A 24,246-nucleotide genomic window follows, 5' to 3' on the forward strand; every position below is an offset into this window, starting at 1 on the left:
TGCAGTTTTGGTGCCTAAAGACAAGAGGTTTATGGAGATTTCAAAACTGTAGTAGTTTTATCCCTAGATAAAGAAATGTTTCATGAAAAATCTGAAGAAAACCTAAAGCTTTTGTGTGACTATTGGTGTTCAGAGCCTGCAAATCCCTCTTCTTTAATTGTTTTAATTACCATTTAGAGCAAAATAACTAGACCAGTAATTAAACTGCCAATTAAACCAATGATACATATAGTATACAAGCAAGTTTGTTCCACATATAATACTCTAAGGCAGTGAAACTCTTCAACAATCACAAAGAAACATTTTAATGAAAAAGCAATAGCAATTTAACTTTCACAATTACTTCACTCCCACCTTATCACTTCTTAACATCCGGGTGTTCTATAGCATTTATATTGGGACAGGAGGCTTTCAAAAGTGCTGCCAACCCTGAGAGTGTAATCATGGTATGGTCTCATTTACATGTCTCACTTTAACAAAATGCCTTAATTTGATCTTGCGTGCTGCAGTGAAGGTGTTACTCAAGGATGAACCTGAGACCGTGGCTATTGCACACTGGTGCAACTGCCCTCTTGTACGTAATTCAAGCATGTTTGTGGTCAGTGGCACAATCTTGTTAGCTCTGGTAATTATTACAATTATTCAAAGTAATGTTAACTCTGAAAATAATGTGAAAGGTATTTCAGTAGTAGAAGGAAGCAAGAACGGCTTTCCTCCCAAATGCTACACAGATGAAAGACATCATTTTTTCCCTGCTTTCATTTTTCAGTGGCAGTGTTAAATGTCATGTATTTCACTACACGCCTTTCACACCCTAAATATCTTAGACTTAGTTCAGAGTTTTGAATATCATGTAAATTATGTAAATCTTGAGGCTTAAATGTAAGCTTGGTATCCTCTGAAGACACTGTCTACTTATGAAGTCTTTCTTACCAATCTCAGATGTTCTGAATAAACTGCTCCAAAGCTCATCATATTTTCTCTGGAATCAGAAGTCAGATTGTCCTTTTCAGGCTACCAAATGCTAATGTCCAGGCACACTGTGCCCTCTAATAGGCAATGGGCACATAACAATTGCCTGTCAGAAAGACAAATAGAACTGGTTGGATGCCTGGTTATAAGTAATTAATTATAGATGGGGTATCATCCATAAAAGAATAAGACATTTTGTCATTTCTCTTTTAGTATGCTAGCTGAAATACAACCTGAGTCATTAATTGGTGTCCACTACTAGTAGGTATGTCAGATAGAAATGTCATCCAATTTTTCTTTCATTAAAAGTTCCCCAAAATGTTTTCTGGGAGCCTTCTGAAACTGTGTTCTCCTAACTCCACTAGGCTGCATTTGGAGACTGACGAGTGAATCCACATGGATGTGCAGATCACAGACATGTCCAAATTAGAGGACACTATTTCAATTCTAAACCATTAAGCATTGGAAGTATTGGATTTAACTTTGATTTGAATAAACCTATCTAATTTTAGACATGCATACAGGTATGAAGATGAGATTATATTGTCAGTTTGATGAAGCTTACTCTCTGCTGTGTGTATTTTCTCTGTAATCATAAAGAAGCAGCAAACATTTTTTCCCCTCATAACTGCTATGTCTATGAAAGAGTTTCATTCCATAAAGAAGCCAATTTTATATATATCACATATAACTTTGAAAAGAATAGTGCTTGCTAATTTCTAAAAGTCATTAAATTGCACATTATTTTAATTAAACAACGTAATCTAACAGCCACTGCAGATGTGACTGGTATGCATTTGAACACTTTATAGTTCTTCATTCTACATACTCATGCCAGAAATTATAAGAATCTGGTGAATAGCACAATTCAGATGAAATAGATGAATAAAGAAGATTTTTATGAGCAATCACTGCAGCAAACAGGCACAATGGAGGTAAGACTATAAAATATTTCCTTTTTTGAGGGTACAGTTGAGTTTAAAGAAAATGAAACTAGCAAGAGCCATTTTTATTAAGAAATTGTGAAAATCAGAAGTGCACATAAACGTTTTGGTTTTAACCAAAGGACAGAAGCAACATCATGGTGTCTGTGGAGCGTTTTACCAGCCCAGCTGTGTTAATTAATATCTCCAGTCTTTTCTGAACATTGCAACACATATTTAAGACTGCATAAATGGCTAATTCACTCCTAAAATATGGAATTCTTTGAAATGAAATGTGGTGAATCTTTGAGACTGTTTGGTATCATAGCCCCAAAAAGACTTATGGGAAGAAGAGCTTTTCCCGTATTATACATTTGCCCAGTGAATGTTCACCAGTGTGGCAAGTGCCTTAAAAAAACTGCAAAACTCCATTGGCTACTAAGTAATTGCTTCCCTTCTGTTCTCCCTTGTGTATATATGGACGTCCTCTTGTATTTTCCTAGACATGTCTCTGTGTTCCTCTTGTTATCTGGTTCTTATCTCCTGTGGCAGAAGTGTTGACGAACACCTTTTGCAGCTCTCTCACTCTCTCCCTAATGGTACAGAATTATCAGCTTCCAAGGGTGATGCGGCTTTGCCACTAGTGCTGGTAGAGGGAAGTAGCCACTTGAGACAGCTGGTGTCAGTTATTGACAGCTTTTAGAAAATCAAGATGATACACTTGAACTTGACTTGTGGGCTTATTCAATCATCAGCCAATGAAAAAATGGAAGAATTACACAAAACTAGAGCAGTGTGTTTTTTCTGACTTCTCCTGAAGAGCATGTGAGCTATGTTACCCTACGGTACCCACTGTCTACATGGTGCACAGTCATACACAATTACGGTCAAATACCATTACCTTTCTGCTAAAGGTATGAAAGTTCCACTTTAGTTCTACTAAAGGTATAAAAGTTTAATCTTACAGATACTCATTATACCTGATGGATAAAGGCTAGAGAAAGCTGTTGAGAAAGACAGCATTTAAACATTTTTTGGGCTTGAATCTCACTCCTTACATTAATCATTCAACTTTATTCAATGCTTCCTCAAGAGCATTACAAGATTTTAATTATTAGAACTGAAAGGAAAAAAAGAAATCTTCTTTCATGAGTGACTGGAATATTTTGAGATCTGATTTCACTTGTATGTCAGAGCTCCAAGGCAGTCTCTTAGATCAGTTTTTCTAGACTTGTTCTTCAATTCACCATTTTCAGTCTCTAGAGGAGTCGACGAGAAATCAAACTGCCTAGTCAATGCACCCTGTTAAAAGAGCCCGCTTTCAAACTTCCTACTTGTAGAGTATTAAATCTGTAAGATAATGGCTTATTATGTACTTTGTATTGTGCTAGCACTATTTATTGGATTCTCTTTGTACTACTTTAAAATGGTGCGTATATAATGTGCAGAGCTATGAAAACCTCAGAAGGGATCACTATGGATAAAATACTTCCTTTAGGATACTCAGTGTGAATATACTTAAAATATAAACATTATACTTGGTTAAGGCAAGAGAAAAACATACCTGTGAAAAGCCGATCACCTCTCCATTTTCATCGAGCACATTAAAATTAATGACTGGACCCTGGACATCAGGATTGCTGAAGTCTGTATCGCTGTAAATACGTACTACAGGAGCCCCATTGCTATATTTTAAGGTAGACAGCACAGTATAGGTGTAGCGAGCTAATGCAAAGGTATGCTGTTTTATTTTCTCCATTCCACCTACAAAAGAAAAGTGCATGTACACATCAGATGCGTTATTTTTACAGAAATGTAAAAAAAGGATGACTTTTCAGAATGGTGTAGCTGTGAGGCAACTAGCACAAAATTGGTAGTTCCCTTACATGAACATGCAATTTGCAAAATTTTCTTTCCTCATACAAAAGCTTCAGAAATACTGTTGTTGTAATTTCTCTACAATTAATCTACTGTAGAAACCTAAAGTTACACTGAAATGGATTCATGTACAACGTTGATAGTTCCAGCCTATACATATCACTAAGACATTCTGGCACAATTAATTTGAAAAGCTAGTTTTGCTCCAGATCTGGCTCGGGATATCATGGAAATAAGGCATCAATTCTAGCACAGCTCAGAAAGCAAATTGCTATGTCTAAGACAAAATGAAAATAACAAAACTCTAAATCAAATGACAAAATATAAGTGCTAGTCTATGAGGAATTTTCTTGAATACTGAAGAAATATTCTTCCAAGTCTGCTCTTCTTTTTACAGAAGAAAAAGAAAGAGGATGTTGTAAATGCCTCATTGACTACATCCATGCAACCTATTTACTCCAGAGAAGCTTTGCAGAGAAGTTTTCAGAGAACTTGGCCTGGAAAAAGCATAAAGAGGAAATATGTTTTCTTCATTTCATTTTTTTTTCCCCTACACTGACAAGTTTGGAAAAGAGGACTGCAGAGATTTCCTGACAGATGGAGACCTCTTCTACATCTCTGCTTTCCGAGAGGAGGATGTGTCTGTTAGATGTCTCTATCGAAATGGCTTCTTATTCTCGTGCTCAGAGGATATGCCATAAGATGAGATACCATGGTCACTTATGGCTTTGGGGATATTTTGGTTCTCTTCATGAAGCTAAAACATAAGTGTCAGATAAAAAAACCAGCCATTTCAGTCAAAGGAGGATATATGTAATCTGAAATAAAGAAGTATGTTGTGATGTTCACTGGGATAAACCACTGACAAGTAGCTGAGTATGAGAATAAACATGGTATGAGAAAGGAATAACTCTAACCTTAGTCAAACACTAAGTTATCTCACGGAAAAAGAAAAGTACAAGTAATCTTCAAAGTAGAATCTGGAAACCTGTACATTTGCATCTTTATGGCAGACCATCAGAAGACAACAATGTGATCTCAAAGTATTGCAAGAAACACAGGGAGATACCTGAAGGCTAACAGCACGTTTAAACCAAATCAAATTGCCACTGGAGACAGCTAGAAGTTTGGCAGAAAGTGGTTTCTGTTATGCACACTGTGTATTGCACTATGGTGGGGAACTCATGGGGAAAGAAAAGGGAAAGAATAACTTCTTCAAAAGCCTCTTGAAGTATAACGGTATTTTGCTGCCTGGGTTTTAGACCCAGACTATTTTCTGTAACATTGAGTATGTTATTTGAGGTACATGAGTATTTCTGTAACTAAAAAGGATGTTTGGCATTTTCTTTTCCTTTCTTTTTTTTTTAAAAAAAACTGTGTAACTATGAATCTCACACTTCTGCACATACCAGTTTCATATCTGAGTATCTGGAAACATGTACAGTCTGATATAATCGCCCTTGGATAGAAATCTTATAATCTGCTTGTTGACTTTTGTGCCCTTAGTTGTAAAAAGATGGTGTCATTTATGAATGTATATAAAGGAAAAAAAATAAGGTATCTTTTTCCTGACAGAGAGAAGAATTACAGCAACTTCCGTTATTTCACTTTTCTTCAAGTTTCTGTATTATGTGCCATCTCCTTTAGATAAGCTAGGAGAGCAGACAGTAAAAGCACAGAAACAGATTAGATAGGGTGGAAGTACATTTTTTTGGTGCTAAAGAATAATAAAGAGGAATAAGATATTTAATGAGATACTAACACACAAAGCACTTTCAAGGAATGTTGCCAGAAGCTAATCAGTACAATTTCTAGATGTTAGCCACAGCAAACTTGGCAAGCATCTCTAGAACATTTTGGTCTGAAAGATGATTTATATTTTCAGAGTCTTTTGAGAATAAAAGATTGCCCAGTCAGAGATGTCCTAGTCATTGTTTGGTAGAAGTTAAGAGCCTTTTAACAGGAAAGAAAAAAAAGTTTCTTCTCAGCGCTTGCCAGAAAGTAGCTCTCTTAAGAGAAGTGACTGCCTTGTCAGCTTCTGAGATGTCTGTAATCTGATTCAGAGCTTTTCCAAATTGGCACGAATCTTTTAATGGAAGATTAAGCTACTGTCCTTGTGTCTTGTTGAAGAAATCTCTTATTCAGAAATTTCAGTCTCTCATTCACAGCAATCATCCTGCTATCATTTCTATATTGTCTTCAGCCATTCTCTATGAAAGTTGCTTAATCACATTTTCTTGTTCATTAGGGAGAAGCTGATGAGCCTCTTAATTATTTCTTCTGACAAATCCAAGTGAAATAACCTGCAGTAGCTTTGCTGTCCCATGATTGGAGAGAGGAAGCCGTGTTGCCAGAGTCCCGTAATTTTAAGTAGCAGAATAGGTTGTGATTAAGTTTGATGTCACAGAAAATCCTGTGGAAAAAAAAATGCTGGCAATCTGAAATTTGTTATGACAGGAAAAGGCTTATATTCAGAAAACAGTTGTGATTTAATTTTATTTTGCTAAACAAAAATGATCTGTACTGTAGCCTACGTAAATCCAGTGCTTACCTCATCTCTCTGTCTCCCTACTCAGGAAAAGAATATTAGGAGGAGAAAATAAAAACCAGAAAAAAACCTTTGGTCTCTAACATGATCTAAGGCATTAATAGCATCTAGTCTCATATTTGGGGTGAAAGTCATTGCTTGACTGAGCCTGTCTAAGGTAAATAAGAAGGTAATCTTCTATATGATGGTTGAACTGGTATTTATTACCTTATTACATTCCTGCCAGTTTATGGCCAGTTCCTTGACTCTGACTACCTGGAGACTGTTCTCTAGCTGCCTGTTTGGGGATAAAAGAAGCAGCACATCTTAAGCCTCTTGGAAGACTTACATCTTGGAAAAATCATCAGTACTTCATCTTAAGAAAGTGCTGGGAAGGGCTCAAGTGCCTTGACTCTCTCTTACTTTATGGATTTTATTCCTTATCACTGCATTGTTTCATTAAGGTGAAGTGCATCTAGTTGCTCCTAAAAATGATTTTAAAATGAAGGACAATTCATGCACTCTGTAGTTTGAATCAGAATGAACCTGACGTAATCTAAATTACACTAGTTGAAGTCTATCTAATACCATTCACTGTATTTATGTGTGTAGGAACACATACAGCACAAAGGATGCTCTAATTAATGACTTACTTCTTCCTGTTGTAGAAATGTAAGGACTTCCCTGTCAAAAGGGTAACTCCTGCATTTCTGTGGATCAATATGATCCTTATTACTTTGTCCCCATGTGTATGTTTTGCATTTAGATTAAACCAGACATGATCATTTAATTTTTCTTTCCAATAGCATCTCATTTTTCACACTATTTATCGCCACAGTGAATGACATATATTTTTGCAGTGTCAAAGTTATTGAGCAGAAGAGATTGACAAAGGAAGCTTTTACTTTTGTGTACAAACATTGTCAAAGTACTTTAGTAAACCTGTGGAGCTGCTGTTAAACCTCATATTGCTGATGTATGTTTGTACACTACATCCTGACAGATTAGCACTAACTCAGACCTACCATCCCATCTTACACTTCCATTTGGGTACTGTTATGGAAACTGATACTGTTCCAGTATGGAAAATTCAGCATGCTAGTGCACTGGATAACCCACAGATAAATTTACAATGCCAGTTTTTCCATAGGAATTGCATGTGTGCATATGCCTATCCATAAAGACTGTGGAAGTCATCTGGAAGAGAAGGGTAAGTTACCTCACATTTACAAGAGGGTTCAAAACTGTGTGCAATCAAACTATGCACAATTGTCACCACGGTACTGTAAATCCACTTCTTGTTTTTGCATTACCTCTGCACTATAATCTGCTTCCTATATGCAAAATACAGTAAGATTTTATTTTTCTGGTGGTATTTTATCTAATCAGAGAAATATGAGAAATACAGACGTCCACTAAGTATTCAGTATAGGATGCATTTGAGGCAGTATAGATTTGGGTTTGCATTACGTAAATAGCAAACACGTAATGGCATACAATTTCCTCTCTGAAACAACCAGGATTTCTGTAGCTCAGATGTTCAAATGTTAGTTCTTCCTGAAAGAACTGTAGACAGATAGGTGTATGTCAACATCTATAAAAGATTTTGAATAAAGAGATTAAGATAAAGCAGGGGCTGAAACTGATCCTCTAGAATGAAAGCTCTGGTGTTTAAGGTTTTCAGGCTGTACTCAGAAACCTCTGTGATCTGCATTCAAATACATTTCTTATCTCTCTTATTACAAGAAATTAAATACATGGAGATAAGAAAGAAGAAAGCCATAAATCAAATATACAGTTATTTTTCTAACTGGCTTTGAAAAAAAACCCAACCAACCAAATACAGAAATTGAGGTTTGTATGAACAAATTTACTGTTACTCCAGTAAATCCAAACTCATATATATCATTGGATACAAAAAGATCAATGTGATTCATTATTCTTCAGTGTTACCTAACAGATAGCAATGAGGTAGAGAAATGATGAGCTGAAATCTCAGCAAACCAATCAGAAAGGAGTGAAACCAAGACGTAGCCACTTTCTAATGAATCCTAAACAAGACAGATCACCATGTGGGACCTGTGAGTCAATGCGCTAATGAAGCCATGCAACCTGTAAATTCTGTCAAACATTTGGAGTCCTTCCTTCATTTCCTCCAAGAAGCGTACATTAAGATTAATTTCTGAGGGTTTTTTTTGGTGTTCTTTTCTGTGTAGAACTGAATGTGTCTGACTGAAGTCTGTCACCTACTTAGTGTTACTCTCCCAAAGAACATCTCTTGAGGATGAACTTGTTAATGATAGCTTCACATATCTCCTTTGCAAATTTGAGTGCTTTAGCTTAAAACCACATTAAGCAATGTATTCTAACCACTACTATTTTGTAGCAATCCTGCTTCAAACAAAACACTGCAGACATGAAAATGAAATATTTATACAATGATCCAACCCCCTGCCCCCACAGTGAAACCAGAAAATGTTATGAATACAATACTAGAAGAGCAAATATTGAGAAGACAATATAATCAACTCAGTAAGAAATGTTGATCTTTCGTCCTCTGGTAGGGCTCCTACATTCATCAATAAGAATATTAAATATGGACGTTCCTGGTGGTTTTTTTCCCCTAAATTATGGGAACAGCTACCTTAAGTCAGACTAAATCTAGCTATTGCCTGTCTTCCAGAGTGAGAAGTAGCAAACGCCTAGAGGAAAAAAATATACGGAAAAAAAGTGTGTAACTTCTAAGCAGCTACAATCGATAGTTCAAAGACTAAATAAACAGACTATCAATAGTAAAAAATACATGAAAATGAGCTTACCGATTGGCTAACAGCAACTAAACATCAATTTAAGAAACAAAACTAAGAGTATAAAAGCTCCTCATTGAACTTAAGCATTAAAATTAATACATTAACATCTCCTGGGAGTCAACAGAAATGAGCTCTTCTAATGCAGTAGCATTCCAATATTGGCCACAACCATTAGCAAATCTAGTTCATTAAAACTCAGCATAAAACACTCTAACTGGCTTATCAGCAAATTCATAAAACCATCCATCATCCATGCTCACAGACAATGCATAAAGCATGGACAGATTGTAAACCCCTTATTCACACTGACTCACGTGAACAGTCCAATCAACTTGATCTATAAAACACATGTAATAGAAATTGATTTGGGGATCACAAAGTGGGATGGGCCATGACCCTTTCTGCAATTGAGGTGACTGCATTTGTGAGCAAGAAGGGAAAAACCTTTGTCTCCAGTTGTCATTTGTAATTCCAGAAAAATAGTACCTTGCCATGCATAGATTAGAGCAGGCTTCTTTCCAAAGATGTGACAAAACCAATTACATAAAAATGACATTTCAGTTATGAAACTATATGGTTTTTTGTTCAAAAGTACACAGATTTGTTTGAAAGTGCACAATGAAGTTGCAACAGTCCAACTCACAAGATCAGTGTCCAGGCTGAAACTTTAGATGGACTTCTGCAACTTAATTATGTACTTTCTGTGTGTCCAAAATGGAGAGCCACGTTACATTTTCAGCACTACTAAATCCATGCAGAATTCAATGGGTAATAGAGGGACCTTTTACTCTCTCAACACTAATTCTTTGCATAATAGCTTAAGTCCTTTTATTCTCCTCCTTCTCCCACACCATCTCAATAGTTTAAGACTGTGGGAAGCAACTGCTTAATCCTCTATTCAGAATGTTATACCAAAACCAAACATGAAACACGTATTCGGTGTTTATCTTAATGAACAGAAGGCTCTTTGATGCCGCATCTCCCGCTTCTTTAGAGCAGCTAATTCAAGCTCTGTTTTCACACAGTGAGGGAAGTTAGAAGTCTGTTCTGAATAAAACGAGCAGCACATTCTGAAAGCAGCAGCTTCTAATTTTCAAACATAATAATGAGAAATACATTGCCTTTTTTTTTTTAAATTTCTTGGGAGTCGTATAAGAGAGGGGAAGTTGTACATTCCAGCTGGCTGACTCACTTTTAGTATAACCATTTTAATTACAGGTACAATTCAATTTCAGTTAACTGCTTGTTAGACTGAAAACTAGCTAATAATTCAAATAAGCTCCAGGTAAGATACATTTAATTTACTCTTTGGTATTGTTATGAGGTTTCTTTTTTGAGCCAGGAGAGGATGTGTGTATATGTCTGCCCATACATTTTTTTCTTCCATGAGCCCAAGCCATACTCTCAGCAGAGGAAATAATTTCAGGATGCCTTTTCAAACCATAAAACCAGCAACACAAAAGATGAATGGGGAGGCTTTCTTAAAAAGGCAGTGTTTTGCACACCTCATGCAAGCAGCATTCAAACTACACCTCCAGAGTGCTGGATGACATAAACCCACAGAGATTTCTGTGAGAACAACAGAATCATCCCCAAAAGTACATATTTATGTGATACTCGCATTTTACTTCTGAAGGCTTTATCTGTCAAGGATTTTCCTCGGTCCAGCAGAACAACTTCTGCTTATGATTCTGTCATCTTAAGGACTAAACGCAAGAGAAGCTTGTACTATAAAATCACATGAATTCTCCCAGTAGCTGTTAGAAACCTGAATGTAACACACAGGCCTGGTTACTGCTATATTACGAAAGTGCCTCTGCCCTTTGTTTAATGGAGCCTGCTATGCCCAATTCCTTGAAGTCAGCAAGTGAAAGCTTTACTACTGCTTGTTTCCTGGTATTTTCAGCTCTCGACAGTTAGACTGCTTATATGAGGCAGAGCATAAAACTCTTTCTTTGTCTCAAAGCTACCATCATGGGGATTTAGAAAACGTAAGATGGGGCAGTAAGTCTTATGTTTTCAAGTCAATAAGACTAATTCAGCACTGACTTTGCACGAACACTTAATCATTTATTTATTTACTGACTTATTTGAGTCAGCAACAACTTTATAATCACTTTAACACAGTAGGAGGGAAACCTTTCTCATCTTCTACTCAGGCAGAGACTATGATACTATCATCAGGTCTGCAGTGAAGTATAATTCTTCCCTCAAATAACATTTTTATAAGACCTGGTCATCAGAACTACTTGATGGTCTCATGACTTTCTAACAGCTCCACATTTTTCTGGGTTGTTTGTTTCTGTTTTCCCCTGAGGGGAGCTGCAGACCAATGAAGACAAACAATCTGCGCCAAAAATAAGCTGAATATAAAGACAAATCCAAATGTATTTTTCTAAAGAGGAAATCCCTCTTTAAAATATTCTGAAAACCCAGCCAGCTTCTTTCTCTTTCTCCCTAAGATAACAGATCCCAATCTAAAGCCTTGCTAGGATATAAATCAGTTCTGTTTCAAAACTCACCACGCTTGCATTAGGGGAAGAAGAATGGGTAACTGTGGGCTCAAACCTTACACTTCAGTACCCACTGGTTTGACTCTAACGTCTCACAGGTTTTACTTTAGCAATCCTTTTAACATAACATTAATCAGGACTGTGGTTGCCAGTGTTTGAAGTAGTGGGGATGTTCTGTGTCTGCTCTTGTGCAGCCTTTGTATTCCACTCTTTCTAAGGCTCCTCAGAAATTGCTCATCACAGCAATACAGAAAATACCACAAGTTCATTTAATTAAGCCAAGAAATACGGTTCAGAAAATGAAAAGTTTCCAGACAACAAATTCTAAGGCACAATGTTGACTTGTGATGGAGAAGGAAAACACACACTCAGTTTTTCCATTCTGTATCTGTAACATTTAGGAATATTGAAAGTTGGTAAAATAAGCTCCAGCCATTATATTATTATTAAGAGAACAATATTTTCCTTAGTGAAATTTTGGATTTATTGATATTCATAATTTTCTGATAGCCTGAAAGGACGCTTTGCCGTTTGTTTTGTGTTCTCAGACTAGGTCTCTGCTGGGTAATGTTACTATAATAATAGCTACCATGGAGGGAATAAACAGTGTCATTCATGAAACAGAGGTAATAAAGCAGCTACAATGAATTCTAAAAACTGCTTTGAAATTTCCTTGATTTGATGCCTTAATCATAAGGAAGCATGCAGTCAATATTGAAAAGCGCTCAGGATTCTTGGACCTCATCCTGAACTGAATTATATGACGATTTGTCCCGAGCTTTTTAAACAGGCAAATGTTGTTTTGATAAATATCTACATTAACATCACAAGAGAGACCTTTAGTTAAACATTTTGGGAATGCCTGAATTCATTATTTTTTTCCTGCCATTTTTATCAGCCCTCTCCCAAGGCCACAGCATTAACTGTGCTTTACATCACTCCCTATTCTTGTGAGGACCAAAGGTTGACCTGCTGACACACTTTCCTCCATGTAGTCATTTTTTCTGCCTGGATGTGGCAGGCTCAGATGTCTTGAAATTCATTGCTGTGGTTTGTGAGATAGTGAGATATGTGAACATATAATATTTCACAGATAGTGAAAGGAAGGCTACTTTGCCTCAACACCGCACTCTCTCAACACCCAGGTTTGGGCAATGATGTTACAGTCGCAGTGCCACTTCTCAAGAGTTTGTTCAATAAAAGTGAGATTCTAATACTTCTTAAAGTACAGCCATTGCTGTGGCACACTCAGCAATAACCTCTGTAAGACAGTACCAGTGTTTTTGATAGCAGAATGTCCTGCAGTGTTGGCTGGCATAAATTAACTTCTGGCAGGTTGTCATTATGTTCTTCATTCCTATGAGTCTCTGAAATCCATTGCATCTAATATACTGCATGCTCTCCAAGTCATGGAGGTGATGAGTAATAAGATAGTGTGATGGATAAAGAGTGAACATCTGTAATTTTGTAAGCACAGGATAGGTATTTTAATCAATTGCAAATTCAGTGTGCAGGTCTACTAAAAAAAAGACTGGAAGAGAAACTTAAGGTAGAAAATATGAATCTTATAAAGTAATTTAGTCTAGCTTTTTCTTCCCTCTAAAGACTCCAGGTAGGGTGCTTCAGAAAGAATTAAGCTCTCTTGGTATTACATCAGCTTCAATAATCTATAATATCATAAATCAGTCAGAATCTGTGCTTCAGATTCAGTTCAGAAAAGCTGAAGTATTTCAAGACATGAGCAATTCTTATGTGTACCACTTGCTGTCTTATGCTGTAAATCAAGATCTGTGTAAACTAGAGAACTGTCTCTGAAGAAAGACTTAGACAAGGCTAGAAGCAAATACTGGTCCAGGGAAGGCATTGGTGAAGGATGAATGCTACCATTTCTGAGAAGTCCCTGTCAGGGAGGAGAAGGGAGGCAGCACACACTTGGGAGGCTCTGGCCTTTTCCCACAGCAGTCCCTTACAGCTGAGCTCTGCAGAAGTGAGGGAAAAAGGGTACAGGTTGCTGCTGCTGTGTCAAGTGAGGGACCTTGCAGTTAAGGCGTAAACACACGACTAAAAATGGGTTTAAAAAACCCCAAACATTTTCTCCATTGTTCCAATTTCAGCTATTTTTAACAACAGCAAGGCCTTAGAAAGGAAGATCTAGCCTAGGGCACCATTCATAAATTTCCCTTTTCAGATGAGGAAGAGAAGCCAAGATGACAGAGGTTCCCTTCCCACCGAGTAGAGATGAAGCAGTAACACTCAGGAGGGATGCGGGGACCCAGATTCACTTATCTCTTCCTGTGAGGGGCTTCAGACTTTAGTTTGTCACCAGACATAACAATAAAACAATACATTTTACTACCCTGGTTTTTTTTAGAGCTCTCAATTTTTTGAATTTCTTCCTTACATCCTGACACAATATTACTACATTGGTAATATCGGCTATTACTATGCAGACTGTTCTATAAGACCCATATTTTAAGATGTTAAAGAACATGATTGGGGCAAATGAAGGGAAAAATCAGAAATACAGCTCTTTCCATGTTTTATGGTTATTTAGTATCATCTGTCATACACTTCTTTCTTTGATGCAGCATATTTGTCAAAGACATCTAGAATGGAGAAACAGGTCCCTTTTATTATCAGAGAAACAGAAATATTCAGAATATATTGAGGGCTTTACCAAGGAACATAGAAATTTAAGGAAATAAATACATAGATAATCCTTGTTACTTTCTTTTTCACTGTTGCCCCACCAGTGAAAAGCGTAGTCTTGTTACAATAAATGAAAAGTATGACCATGAAAAGAGCTTCATATTTAAAGCATAATGAAATAAAAATCTTTAGAAATGAACCACAGTATAAACAGGTACTACACCTAACAGACACTGAGTGTAATTACTGTTGGCAAAGAAAGTTGACACAAGCTTAGCTGCATGTCTTTTGGCTACACAGAGATGCTGCACAACATGAGGCATGCAATCTCCATAATATGAATCAAAGAATCTGTTTTATTACCTTAGCCTTGAATTACAAAAACCTGTTGTTGAAATACATTCATCTAATACTCTTTCTTTTTTTTTTTCACCTTGAACGATGCTTAACTCAATATATGAGACAATTTGAATAGCTTCAATCACTGACAATGAGATCCCTTCTTAGGTAACTTTGCCTTGCCCCTAGCTAAGCAGTTGGGATCTTTGATTCGCAGTTGAAATGACTTAATCCTTTAAAAGATTATTATTCAGCCTATTTTGTTTATTAGGTAGCTTTATGCAACAGACATCCTCTCTTGAATTGAACTAACCAGAACAGCTATTTCAGCCTGCCCATGCTTCTAGTATTTCTAGAATCAGCCTTTCTGGGCTGACAAGGGCTTTGGTGGTCTTATATCTCTAGGAGATGATCCTACAGGAACTACATCACCCGACTGTAGTACTTTGTGAGAGATACAAGACACTCAATTCAAAACAGCAGCTAACTCCAGACCAATTAGGACTGCTGTGATTAATCAAACTGTTCAAACATTTGACTGCAAACACAAGAGGAAAAGTTTGGTAATTAAGAAAAGTGAATTTAAATGCATGGCAATGCATTTAAAGGTTTCATGTATCAAACATTCTTGTGGGTACATTTCATGCAGAACTAGTATATTCATTTACCTCTCTGAAACTCTTCTGCCTTCTTGCATATGGCAGGATAAGGTAGAAAGCAATATGTAAAGCATCAGTCTTGTTTCATTTTATGAGAACAATAACAGTCCCACAATATTTTGTGGGTTCCCACTCACAAAATCTTTTACTGATACACAGTGGCATTTTTTCAAGGATCTCCTCAATAACTTTTAAGAGTTCAAGAACATGTTCAATATTTATTATAACAGTTTGGACTTACTGAGCAGTTTTCAACAGGCAAATTTTACTAAATCAGTGAGGCCAGAACGCAACTATGAGCTCATCAACTTTGGTGTGCCATTCTATTTTAGAGTGTCCTAAAGTGATGAGAGGAAGCCTTTATCAGCTAAAGTAAGCCTGGGTGGTGACATGGCATCTCGACCCTTTTCCTTTTCATTATAATTCTCAACACTATTTTTCTGTCTCTCTTTCTCACCAAAGAGCTTTTTCAAATGAGAAGATATCAATATAGCTATAAAGAGAGATGACAAAGATGCAGTATAAGCTGGCATTTTGCAGCCATGGCAGGCACTCAGCTTGAACTGACTAGAGATAGGGCAGTACTGACAGCTACATAGCAAATCCTTTCTCAGCAACCTGCTGAAACTTCAGTGGTCTGGAACTGGTCTGAGAGTTTTTTCACAATGGTCAGCAGTTTTGCTTTTGCATGCCTACTTACCTAAAGATCATGCTCTCCAGAGTATGAGGCTTAGTATGTGCCATACACCTCAGTCTCTATTCATTCTGACAGTATTGTGTCTGTCCTTTTATTTTTTAATACTTCCTAGCTATTCTAATATCACAACCTCCACATAGCATGAGAAGTGACAGAAAACCTACTGCTCTCAAGAGAGACTCTCTAGTGTCCCAGAGAGTTCTACTTTTTCACGTGCCAACTGGAAACAGATGTTTCACAGTAATAAGACATCCCTCATAAAGCTGGAGTACATATATATAAATAAATAGATAAGTAAATAAATGTTGGCTCGAACATGTATTTCCTTCTATGCTTCTCAACCTTTAAGAAATAAATCGATTAATATGCTCAAGCTATGATAAATCTCATGAATTTTTTAGGATCTGTAGAAGTACCAAAGTTGGAACACTTCACTTGTCTTGAACACAGAACATTAAAGGAAAAAGGAAGGTAATATAAATTGAAGGGTCAGAAACATTGTAATTTTATGGCCCTGCCCAGTCTTGGCTTACCCATAAGGTCAAACCAATCAATTTATAAAAAAAAAATAATTTTGAGGTCTTTTTAGTGCAAGTCTTGCCAAATACACTCATTGCAGCTCTTCCCTTTTTTTCTTCCTTTATTGGAATGATGCTGTCAAGTTCAGTATGTGATCGACTATAAAAGCCTAGATCCTTCCCTATCAAAGCAGATAACAAGATATGTTGGTAGCAAGGGAGCATGAGGATTATTTCTGACTAAAAGTTGAATCTTGAAGGCTCACTTTGTTCAACAGTCAGAGACAGCAACTGCAGCCTTCATTTTCTGCTGCAACCTACCAAACTTTGACTCAACTAATACCACACTTTCTTGTAACCTATTTTGAGCTCTGCCATGAAGGATTAATTTGCTTCCTACATCTTATCCAGTTCTTTCTCTTCTCTCATTTCCAAAACTCTTTATGGATCATATTCACCAAACTTGGGTAAGCGTGATATATCTGAAGATATACTATAAGACAGAAGTTAAGTAGACTGCTAGGCTGCTCTGCTGCTTTTGCTTTTTGACTATGCTGGTATTAGTTTCCTCCACAGACTTTGTCCCTTGATCTATGCACAGGGAAAGTGTGTGTCAGGGGCATCAGGCAGTTTAATGTCAGTGGCTTGTAAGCCAGGCTAGTCAGCAATGTGTTCAGAGCCGATGAAAGCTGACAGGATCCTCCACAGCTGTAAACAAACCTCTCTGGCAGCAATCAGCAAGAACATCTTTCTATACCCTATGCGCGCTGGGATGCAGACCCACCTTTTCAAGACATTCTGAAATTCTGCCACGCTAACTGAACGTGCCCCATCGGGTTTTAGTTCTTTTTTTTATTATTATTTTATTTTGATTCACAGTGGAGACAGTGAGTATTTGACCCAAAGACACAGACCAGATCAGCCTGTTTCACACAGCTGCTTGTCGAGCGGACATTTATTTAAAACTCTTCCTGTCAGAACAGAATGATCTATTAGTACCACAAAATGGCACGATGCCCAGAGACAGATTTTGAGAATTACTGCTTTCATGAACAGGAAGACATTTTCAAGACTAATTTATGAAACTGAGAGCAAAATATATATTTAAAACCTCTTAACACAGCCATAAAAACATATTGCTTTTAAACACCTATGATGTTACTCAATTAACAGATTGGTATTGCTACTCTCAATTTATAAATTCCAATCTATAATACTCTCAGCCTCTTTGTTCTACCCTTAGTTTAACCCCTTCTTGTTCTCATAGTCATCCTTTTATTAACCTCCAGCTTTTATAGATTATTAAAGACAATCAGGAATGTTCTTTGGCAGTTACACTGAATTGTATTTTAAATAATGTACTCACATTTCCCCTTAGAGCTGAGTTTCAGCTATTCAGAACTTGCAACAATTTAAGAGCATGTCCATTTTTGCAAAAGCAATGAAATAAAATATGCTAAAATTCTAAAATATGTCATTAATTAGTTTCAGACAAAAATTTATCCATTATACAGCATTCTCACTTTTAGTTAATGGTAGTTGGAAAACTGCATTCTGCTTATGAAGAAACTATGATAATGATATTTTCTAAATAGTATATCTGGAAGAAAGCTGGAGTATTCAGATCTCCCAGCTAATAAAACCTTGAAGAAATGTTTTCTTCAAAGACATTGAAGTATTTCATTTCCATGCAGTCAAACCTTCTGTGAATACTGAAGTACAGGATGTACTAAGAAATAAATTTAAAATACAATTAAATAAATACTAAGTAGTGATAGCATAATTTTAGACTTTTTCCTGTAAAATGTTTTATCAAAATAAACGGATTTCAGTAAGACAGATGTCCTTTCAGACAACTCAAGTGAAAATTATAACCAGTTGTAGTATCTTCCTCCCTCATAGTCCATTTGCTTCTTCAAAAGACTGAGCAAATCAAAGGCAGGGGTGGGGAGGGAAGTTGATTATTATTGATAATATTATTTTATATTTAGAAACTATTACTTTTGGGAAAAAGAGGATGAGACTGTGGAACACAATTAATCCTTAGACATCTCCCATAGCATTTCCAGCCTTTTTGTTGAATTTTCTACTTCAAGAAGATGTCCAGATCATAAAAAAGCATTTGTTTTCCAGAAATAGCTCAAGCTTGGCTTAGTTTTATACTATTTCTATCTTTGTCTTTTTTACTTCTTTAAAAAAAAACAACAAACAAAATCCAAACTCTTGTGTTTATTAAGGGATCCACACTTGTCTTTATGCTTACAATAAATTTCAAGCAGATCTTGAAACGAAAAGTAGCAGCTTCAAAAGAAAACTGGAGACAAAAAGTAACCTGATGACTGGTCTGTCACTCCCATGCAGAAACACACTAACTGTGATCAATAAAATACCATCTGTCAAAGACATGTAATGTAACTTCTAAAGAAGGCCTAATAAGTAAAAAAAGGAAAAAAGTTTTCTTAGTGGGCTTTAGTGAAGAAAGACTCATTTATAAATCACTTCCTTGTTTTTAGATTAAATGGGGAGCAGCTACCACAGTCCAGAGAGGTTTTATACTTTATCCTGAAGGTGCTTCAGGTGAAGGTGAGGGGTCTGGAGAACAAGCCTTATGAGGAGCGGCTGAGGGAACTGGGGTTGTTTAGCCTGGAGAAGAGAAGGCTGAGGGGAGACCTCATCACCACCTACAACTACCTAAAGGGAGGTTGTAGAGAGGTGGGTGCTGGTCTTTTCTTCCAGGTGATGGAGGATAGAACAAGGGGAAACGGCACCAAGCTGTGCCAAGGGAGGTTCAGGTTAGAGATAAGGAGGAAGTTCTTTACTGAGAGGGTCGTTAGAAGCTGGAATAGGCTGCCCAGGGAGGTGGTGGAGTCACCATCCTTGGATGTATTTAAAGAGCAGGTAGACGAGGTACTTAAGGATACGGTTTAGTGGGTAGACAGGAATGGTTGGACGTGATGATCTCAGAGGGCTTTTCCAACCAAGCGATTCTGTGATTCTGTGACTCTGTGATCGTATCTTCAATTAAAAGTTACTCAGGCAGAATTGGAAGCTTATGGAGGCATCTGAAATTGCAGAAACTTTCAAAATGAATTGAATATATCAAATTTTTAGTTGTGTGAGATCATGACCCCACCTTGACCTCCTTCAAACTATACTTCGTAATCTCCATTTTCAGCAGTATGACTTTTCGTGTTGAGTTTCTCCTTCTCCTTCCCTCCCTCTAAAGTATTTTCATGTTTTTCTCTATTGGTTCTGTTTTCTTGCTGTTGTTCTTCTCCAGACCTTTCATGTACCAGCAGTGGTGAGGCTACTAAATTCTGTTGCAGAATCACACTACATGAACAGTATCCACAGAATCACCATTTTTCTGAACCTCACAGGCAAACATTTTTTGCACAAATACAATCAAAACCAGAGTTGAAGATCTCACAAATCAAGTTCAAATCCACTCATGTAACTTCCAATACATTTCTTCTTGTAGTGAGGTCAGAAACTCTGAGGAGGTCCCTCCTAAGTCCCTTGGTCAACATCTGAAACATAGGTGTGTCAGCAAAATGTATGTATGCTCACTTTTTTCCCCTGTTAAATGTTCAAAAACTTGCTTGAAGGATGGACTATGCAGTATTATTTACTTCATGTATCCCAAATACAATTCTATTCTATAAAATAAATAAAACATCCAGCTGTCAAGCAGACAGATGACACAAATAATGAATACTGAGGTTAAAAAAAATCACATTTCCAGGTTATTTTTTATAAAGCACAAGCACAAGAAATGTATTCATGTTAAGATACCGAAATCAAGTATAACAGTATTTGCTGTTTAGGAATGATACCACACAGCATAAGACTAAGAGAACAGTGGAAGAGTCAGGAATGCTACGCCTCAGTCTGTAGCTTATCATAACTGGCTTGCCCCATACTTTTTAAAATGGCAGATCCTCTAAATAAAGATGACAGTCTTTTTAAAAGCAAGCCAAGGCAATATTCTGATCTTATTTAAAGTCCTATCAATCTAGCAGAAATCCATCAATCAAATTTAACCATATCCCTATTTTCTGCTGCATTTATAAAGATATCTTAACATACATACTACTACTTCAAATCTACTCATGATGCAGACTATTGATTTTCTAAATTATTTATACAGATTTGGTTGTATTTCCTACTATAGTTTTCCCTTAGCTGTATTTCCTATTTATGTGTGGGCTTTATTCTTTCTACATTGTTAAAGCTGTGCATTTTCATAATGCAGAAACTTTGAAGTGGCAAGCTGACACATAGACTACTTGCAATGTTTCTTTTTTGATGCTTCTCTTGGGGAGGAATAAACAGGAATGAGAAATAATATTCCAAATCTGAAATAATTTCAGAATCTTCCAGTTTATCCTTCTGTTTACCGATATGTGATCAAAATGCTGCTAGGAGTGGATGGAAAGTAACAGGGAACAATTCCTTCAAAAAAAAAAAATTAAAAAAGAGAAGGGTTTATCAGGACATGTAAGTTCCAGTGCAGTTGTGCAAGGGATGAAATAAATGCCAATGTATTGCAGAACTCATACATTTTACTCCTCAGGGCTTGCTGTACTTCTTGCCTTCTGCTTTCTGAATATCTATAGCTTATGTTGTCAAGCTTTTCTCTGAAACAATGAGCTAAAAAACCTTAATTTTTATTTTTTTTTGAAATATGTTCTTAGTGGCATGGCTATAAAATGAAACTTTAAGGAAAATTTTAATTATCTCAGAGTGGTGAAAAAAAAATTTGAACTGCTGAGATCATTGAACCTGCACTCATTTTGAAAGAATTCTTGAACTGTAGATCTATTACTTCAAATGTATAAACATATTCATTACAATTTCCTATCTTATGCTTTATTAATCCCATAAACTAAGCTGAAGCAGAGTAGCACAAAAGTCCTCCCAGTAAGCATACAAACACAGTGTTTCAGAATACTCTCTTTTGTTACCAGCCAAGGAATCAAATGTGCCTTGTCAAACACTTGGAAACTCAGCAGATCAAAACTTTGAGACAGGGAAGGAAAGAGTGAAGGGACAGCCTCACACGACGAGAGGCCTGTGAGATAGGCACTGCCGACAAACACACACCATTCAGATTGGCTGTGCATCAGATACAAGGGGAGTTTTTTTAGCTGCAAAACAGCTTTTCTCAGGTTCCTAGTAACACAACTGGGAATCTGTACATTTAAGGCTATTCTGTAATATTAAAAACTAAAACAAAAAATCCCTACCCAAGAACAAATTCCCGCTCCTCCCCTGCTTCTGGCAGAGAGGCCAATCTGACCTGGTGCTTATGATGCCCTTGCTTTACTCTCCCTGACCCTGCTGGGACAGTTCACAGGTTGAAGGCCACCACTTTACTTTGGTCCCTTCATAACATCATATGGTCTCTCACACCAGCATACTTAGATGTTGCAAGCAGTTTCCAATATAAACATGAAAACAGGACTGGAGGGAAGAGGGAGATTTTTAGCTCTCTCCTTTAAAGTAAGAGGGAGATGTGTGACAACGAGTAAATGCCCAAATAAATGTATTAAAACTCTGTAATGAATATTACACAATACATAACACCAACAAAATTTTTAAAACATGAAACTGAAGTAATAAAAAGTCATATTTCTCTTAAGCATTATGCCTTACATGATAGTTTCCAATCCCACCTGCAAACACAATTTTCAAGTTGAGAATATTTGAGCTGAATCTCCTCTTAACCTCACAAAAACAACCACAGTGAATCAAAACACAGTGAAACTTATTGTCTTCCTAACAAGACACATAGCTCCCACTGCTGAAGGAGTCAGACGTGCTCAGAGACAGGCCATACGGAGCTTCTTCAGATTGACTATGAACAGAGCTGCATGGTGTATCTTGGACAAGCATGAAAATCTCAAAGAGAGAAAGGCTTCTTTTGCATGGGCTGTAGGTTCCATGTCTCATAGGTAAATCAGCTTCCCTATGCTTCTTCAAAGAGTGCAAGCCCTGTGGCTTCCCGTTTCGTGTCTCCTCATTTGTGTGGCTACACATCTGTTACACTGTTTCTGAAATCAAAGACATTAGATGTCTGAAACTAATATTCTTCACTATGAATAAATATAGGAATGCAGGTTTTCACTACAAAAAAACCCTCCTTTTCATAAGATGCTCAATGTGAGGGCAGTGAAAGTCCTTCATAAAATAAGTTAGACAGCAGTAGCCAAGTTCCTCTGCAGCCAAGTTGCACAGCTGCTGTACTCCACTGCAAAAGTTCATCTTGCCCAGCTTCAGTCATCAGAAGCACCACACCAGAAGAATGTGTTGATGACCAGAAAAAGGTCCAGTTCTTCTTGAAACCCACTACATCTCTATCAGGTGATACGATACTTTGCACTTCTAAAAGTAGTTAGTAGCATGATTTCCTATTCAAGATGGCATTATCTCTCATACTGTGACAGTGACAAATAGTGAACTTTGAGGCTTTTCGCTGCATCATGGGCTGGAAACTACCATTTTTTTTTCTAGTTTAAAAAAAAAAAGGTGCTCAAAAGAAATAATGTTAAAAAAGAAGGAGAAGGTCTGAAGATGTACCCAGTGTACCCACTGAAGGGATGCTTTTCTTGTGTTGTCTAGCAAACACAAAAGCAATGCTGAAAAGAGAAATTAAACATTTATGAGAAAAAGATGAATGAGCTTTTAAAACTTATACTAAAGCTGTGCCACTTGTCAGGGTTTTGAAGGAATCCTGAGAGTGAGAGCTCTGGGGCTTTGAGCAGCTCATTATATATGTTCCCCCCTCTCTGGATGTGTGGTAGCTAATATTTTGCAGCTAACTTTCTTCAGACAGTTTTGACAATCTTGGACTTCGTTCTTCCGCTTAGAAAGATTTTATTTAAATACTGTTGTGGGTGGTCCACACTTAAGAGTAAAATAAACCTCCCCAAACTGCAAAAAAGATTAGCTCTGGTTCATATTTTTACCACAAATATTTCACCAATATTTAAATTTTTTTCTTTAATAAGATTAACCAAATTAATTGAGTGGTGCCAATCCAAATAATGGGTTCAACTTAAAAAAAAGTTTGCAGGTACCTAAGCTGAGATAAAATACAGTTTTAAATTTCAGAGGATATTTTTATTATCTCTAAGCAGGTGACAGCTACTGCCAGGTATAAGAACTATCTTTCTTCCTCCACTCCAGCCTTCAGTCTTAACTTTTCTAAGCTTTGAAATGAAGATGTTCTTAAAATCAGAGAAAGAGGCTTTGCATATAAACGAATGATTAAACGCGCATGAGATTCATCCATTTTGGAGATGAGGGGTTGCACGAAAGAAAGATACGCTGTGATCTTTTCCTTCTTGTCACTTTCCCATTAAAACAAACACCGCATCCTTATTGGGAAGGGTTTGTCCAAGGTCACTCAATTGCTCAGCACTTATGAGCTGGCAGCCCATCACAGACAGCAGCAGCACATATCATCATTACTGATGCTGGCAGTCTCCACCTTCACTAGTGCTACTTGTTCTGTCAGCCAGTCCCTGGCCTGTTGCAGGTGAATGTAATTATTCTTTGAATCATGCCTCAGATCTTCAGCTGAAGGGAGCTGCTTGATGCTAGACCAAAACTAAGCACCAAATGGTGTCATGCCTATTACAGAACATGCAAGTCAACAAGTATTGTTTAATTAGGCTTAAATTCTCCCATCCAAGGCACAACATGAACGCCAAGGCATGTGCTGGGGATGTCTGAAGGAAAGTACCTCACGTCCTG

General features: G+C 37.0%; 1 protein-coding gene across 1 annotated transcript in view; it reads right to left on the reverse strand.

Annotated features, from left to right (window-relative positions):
• The window catches only part of MOCOS (molybdenum cofactor sulfurase), a 136,689-nt gene that overhangs the window by 49,386 nt on the left and 63,057 nt on the right, over positions 1–24,246 (reverse strand). The window contains exon 5 of the mRNA XM_010193826.1: positions 3,460–3,659. Coding sequence (XP_010192128.1) covers positions 3,460–3,659 — 200 coding nt within the window. The remainder of the gene's footprint in view (positions 1–3,459; positions 3,660–24,246) is intronic.

Source organism: Mesitornis unicolor, unplaced genomic scaffold (assembly GCF_000695765.1).
Source record: "Mesitornis unicolor isolate BGI_N332 unplaced genomic scaffold, ASM69576v1 scaffold4961, whole genome shotgun sequence".
In the NCBI taxonomy this organism is placed as follows: domain Eukaryota; kingdom Metazoa; phylum Chordata; class Aves; order Mesitornithiformes; family Mesitornithidae; genus Mesitornis; species Mesitornis unicolor.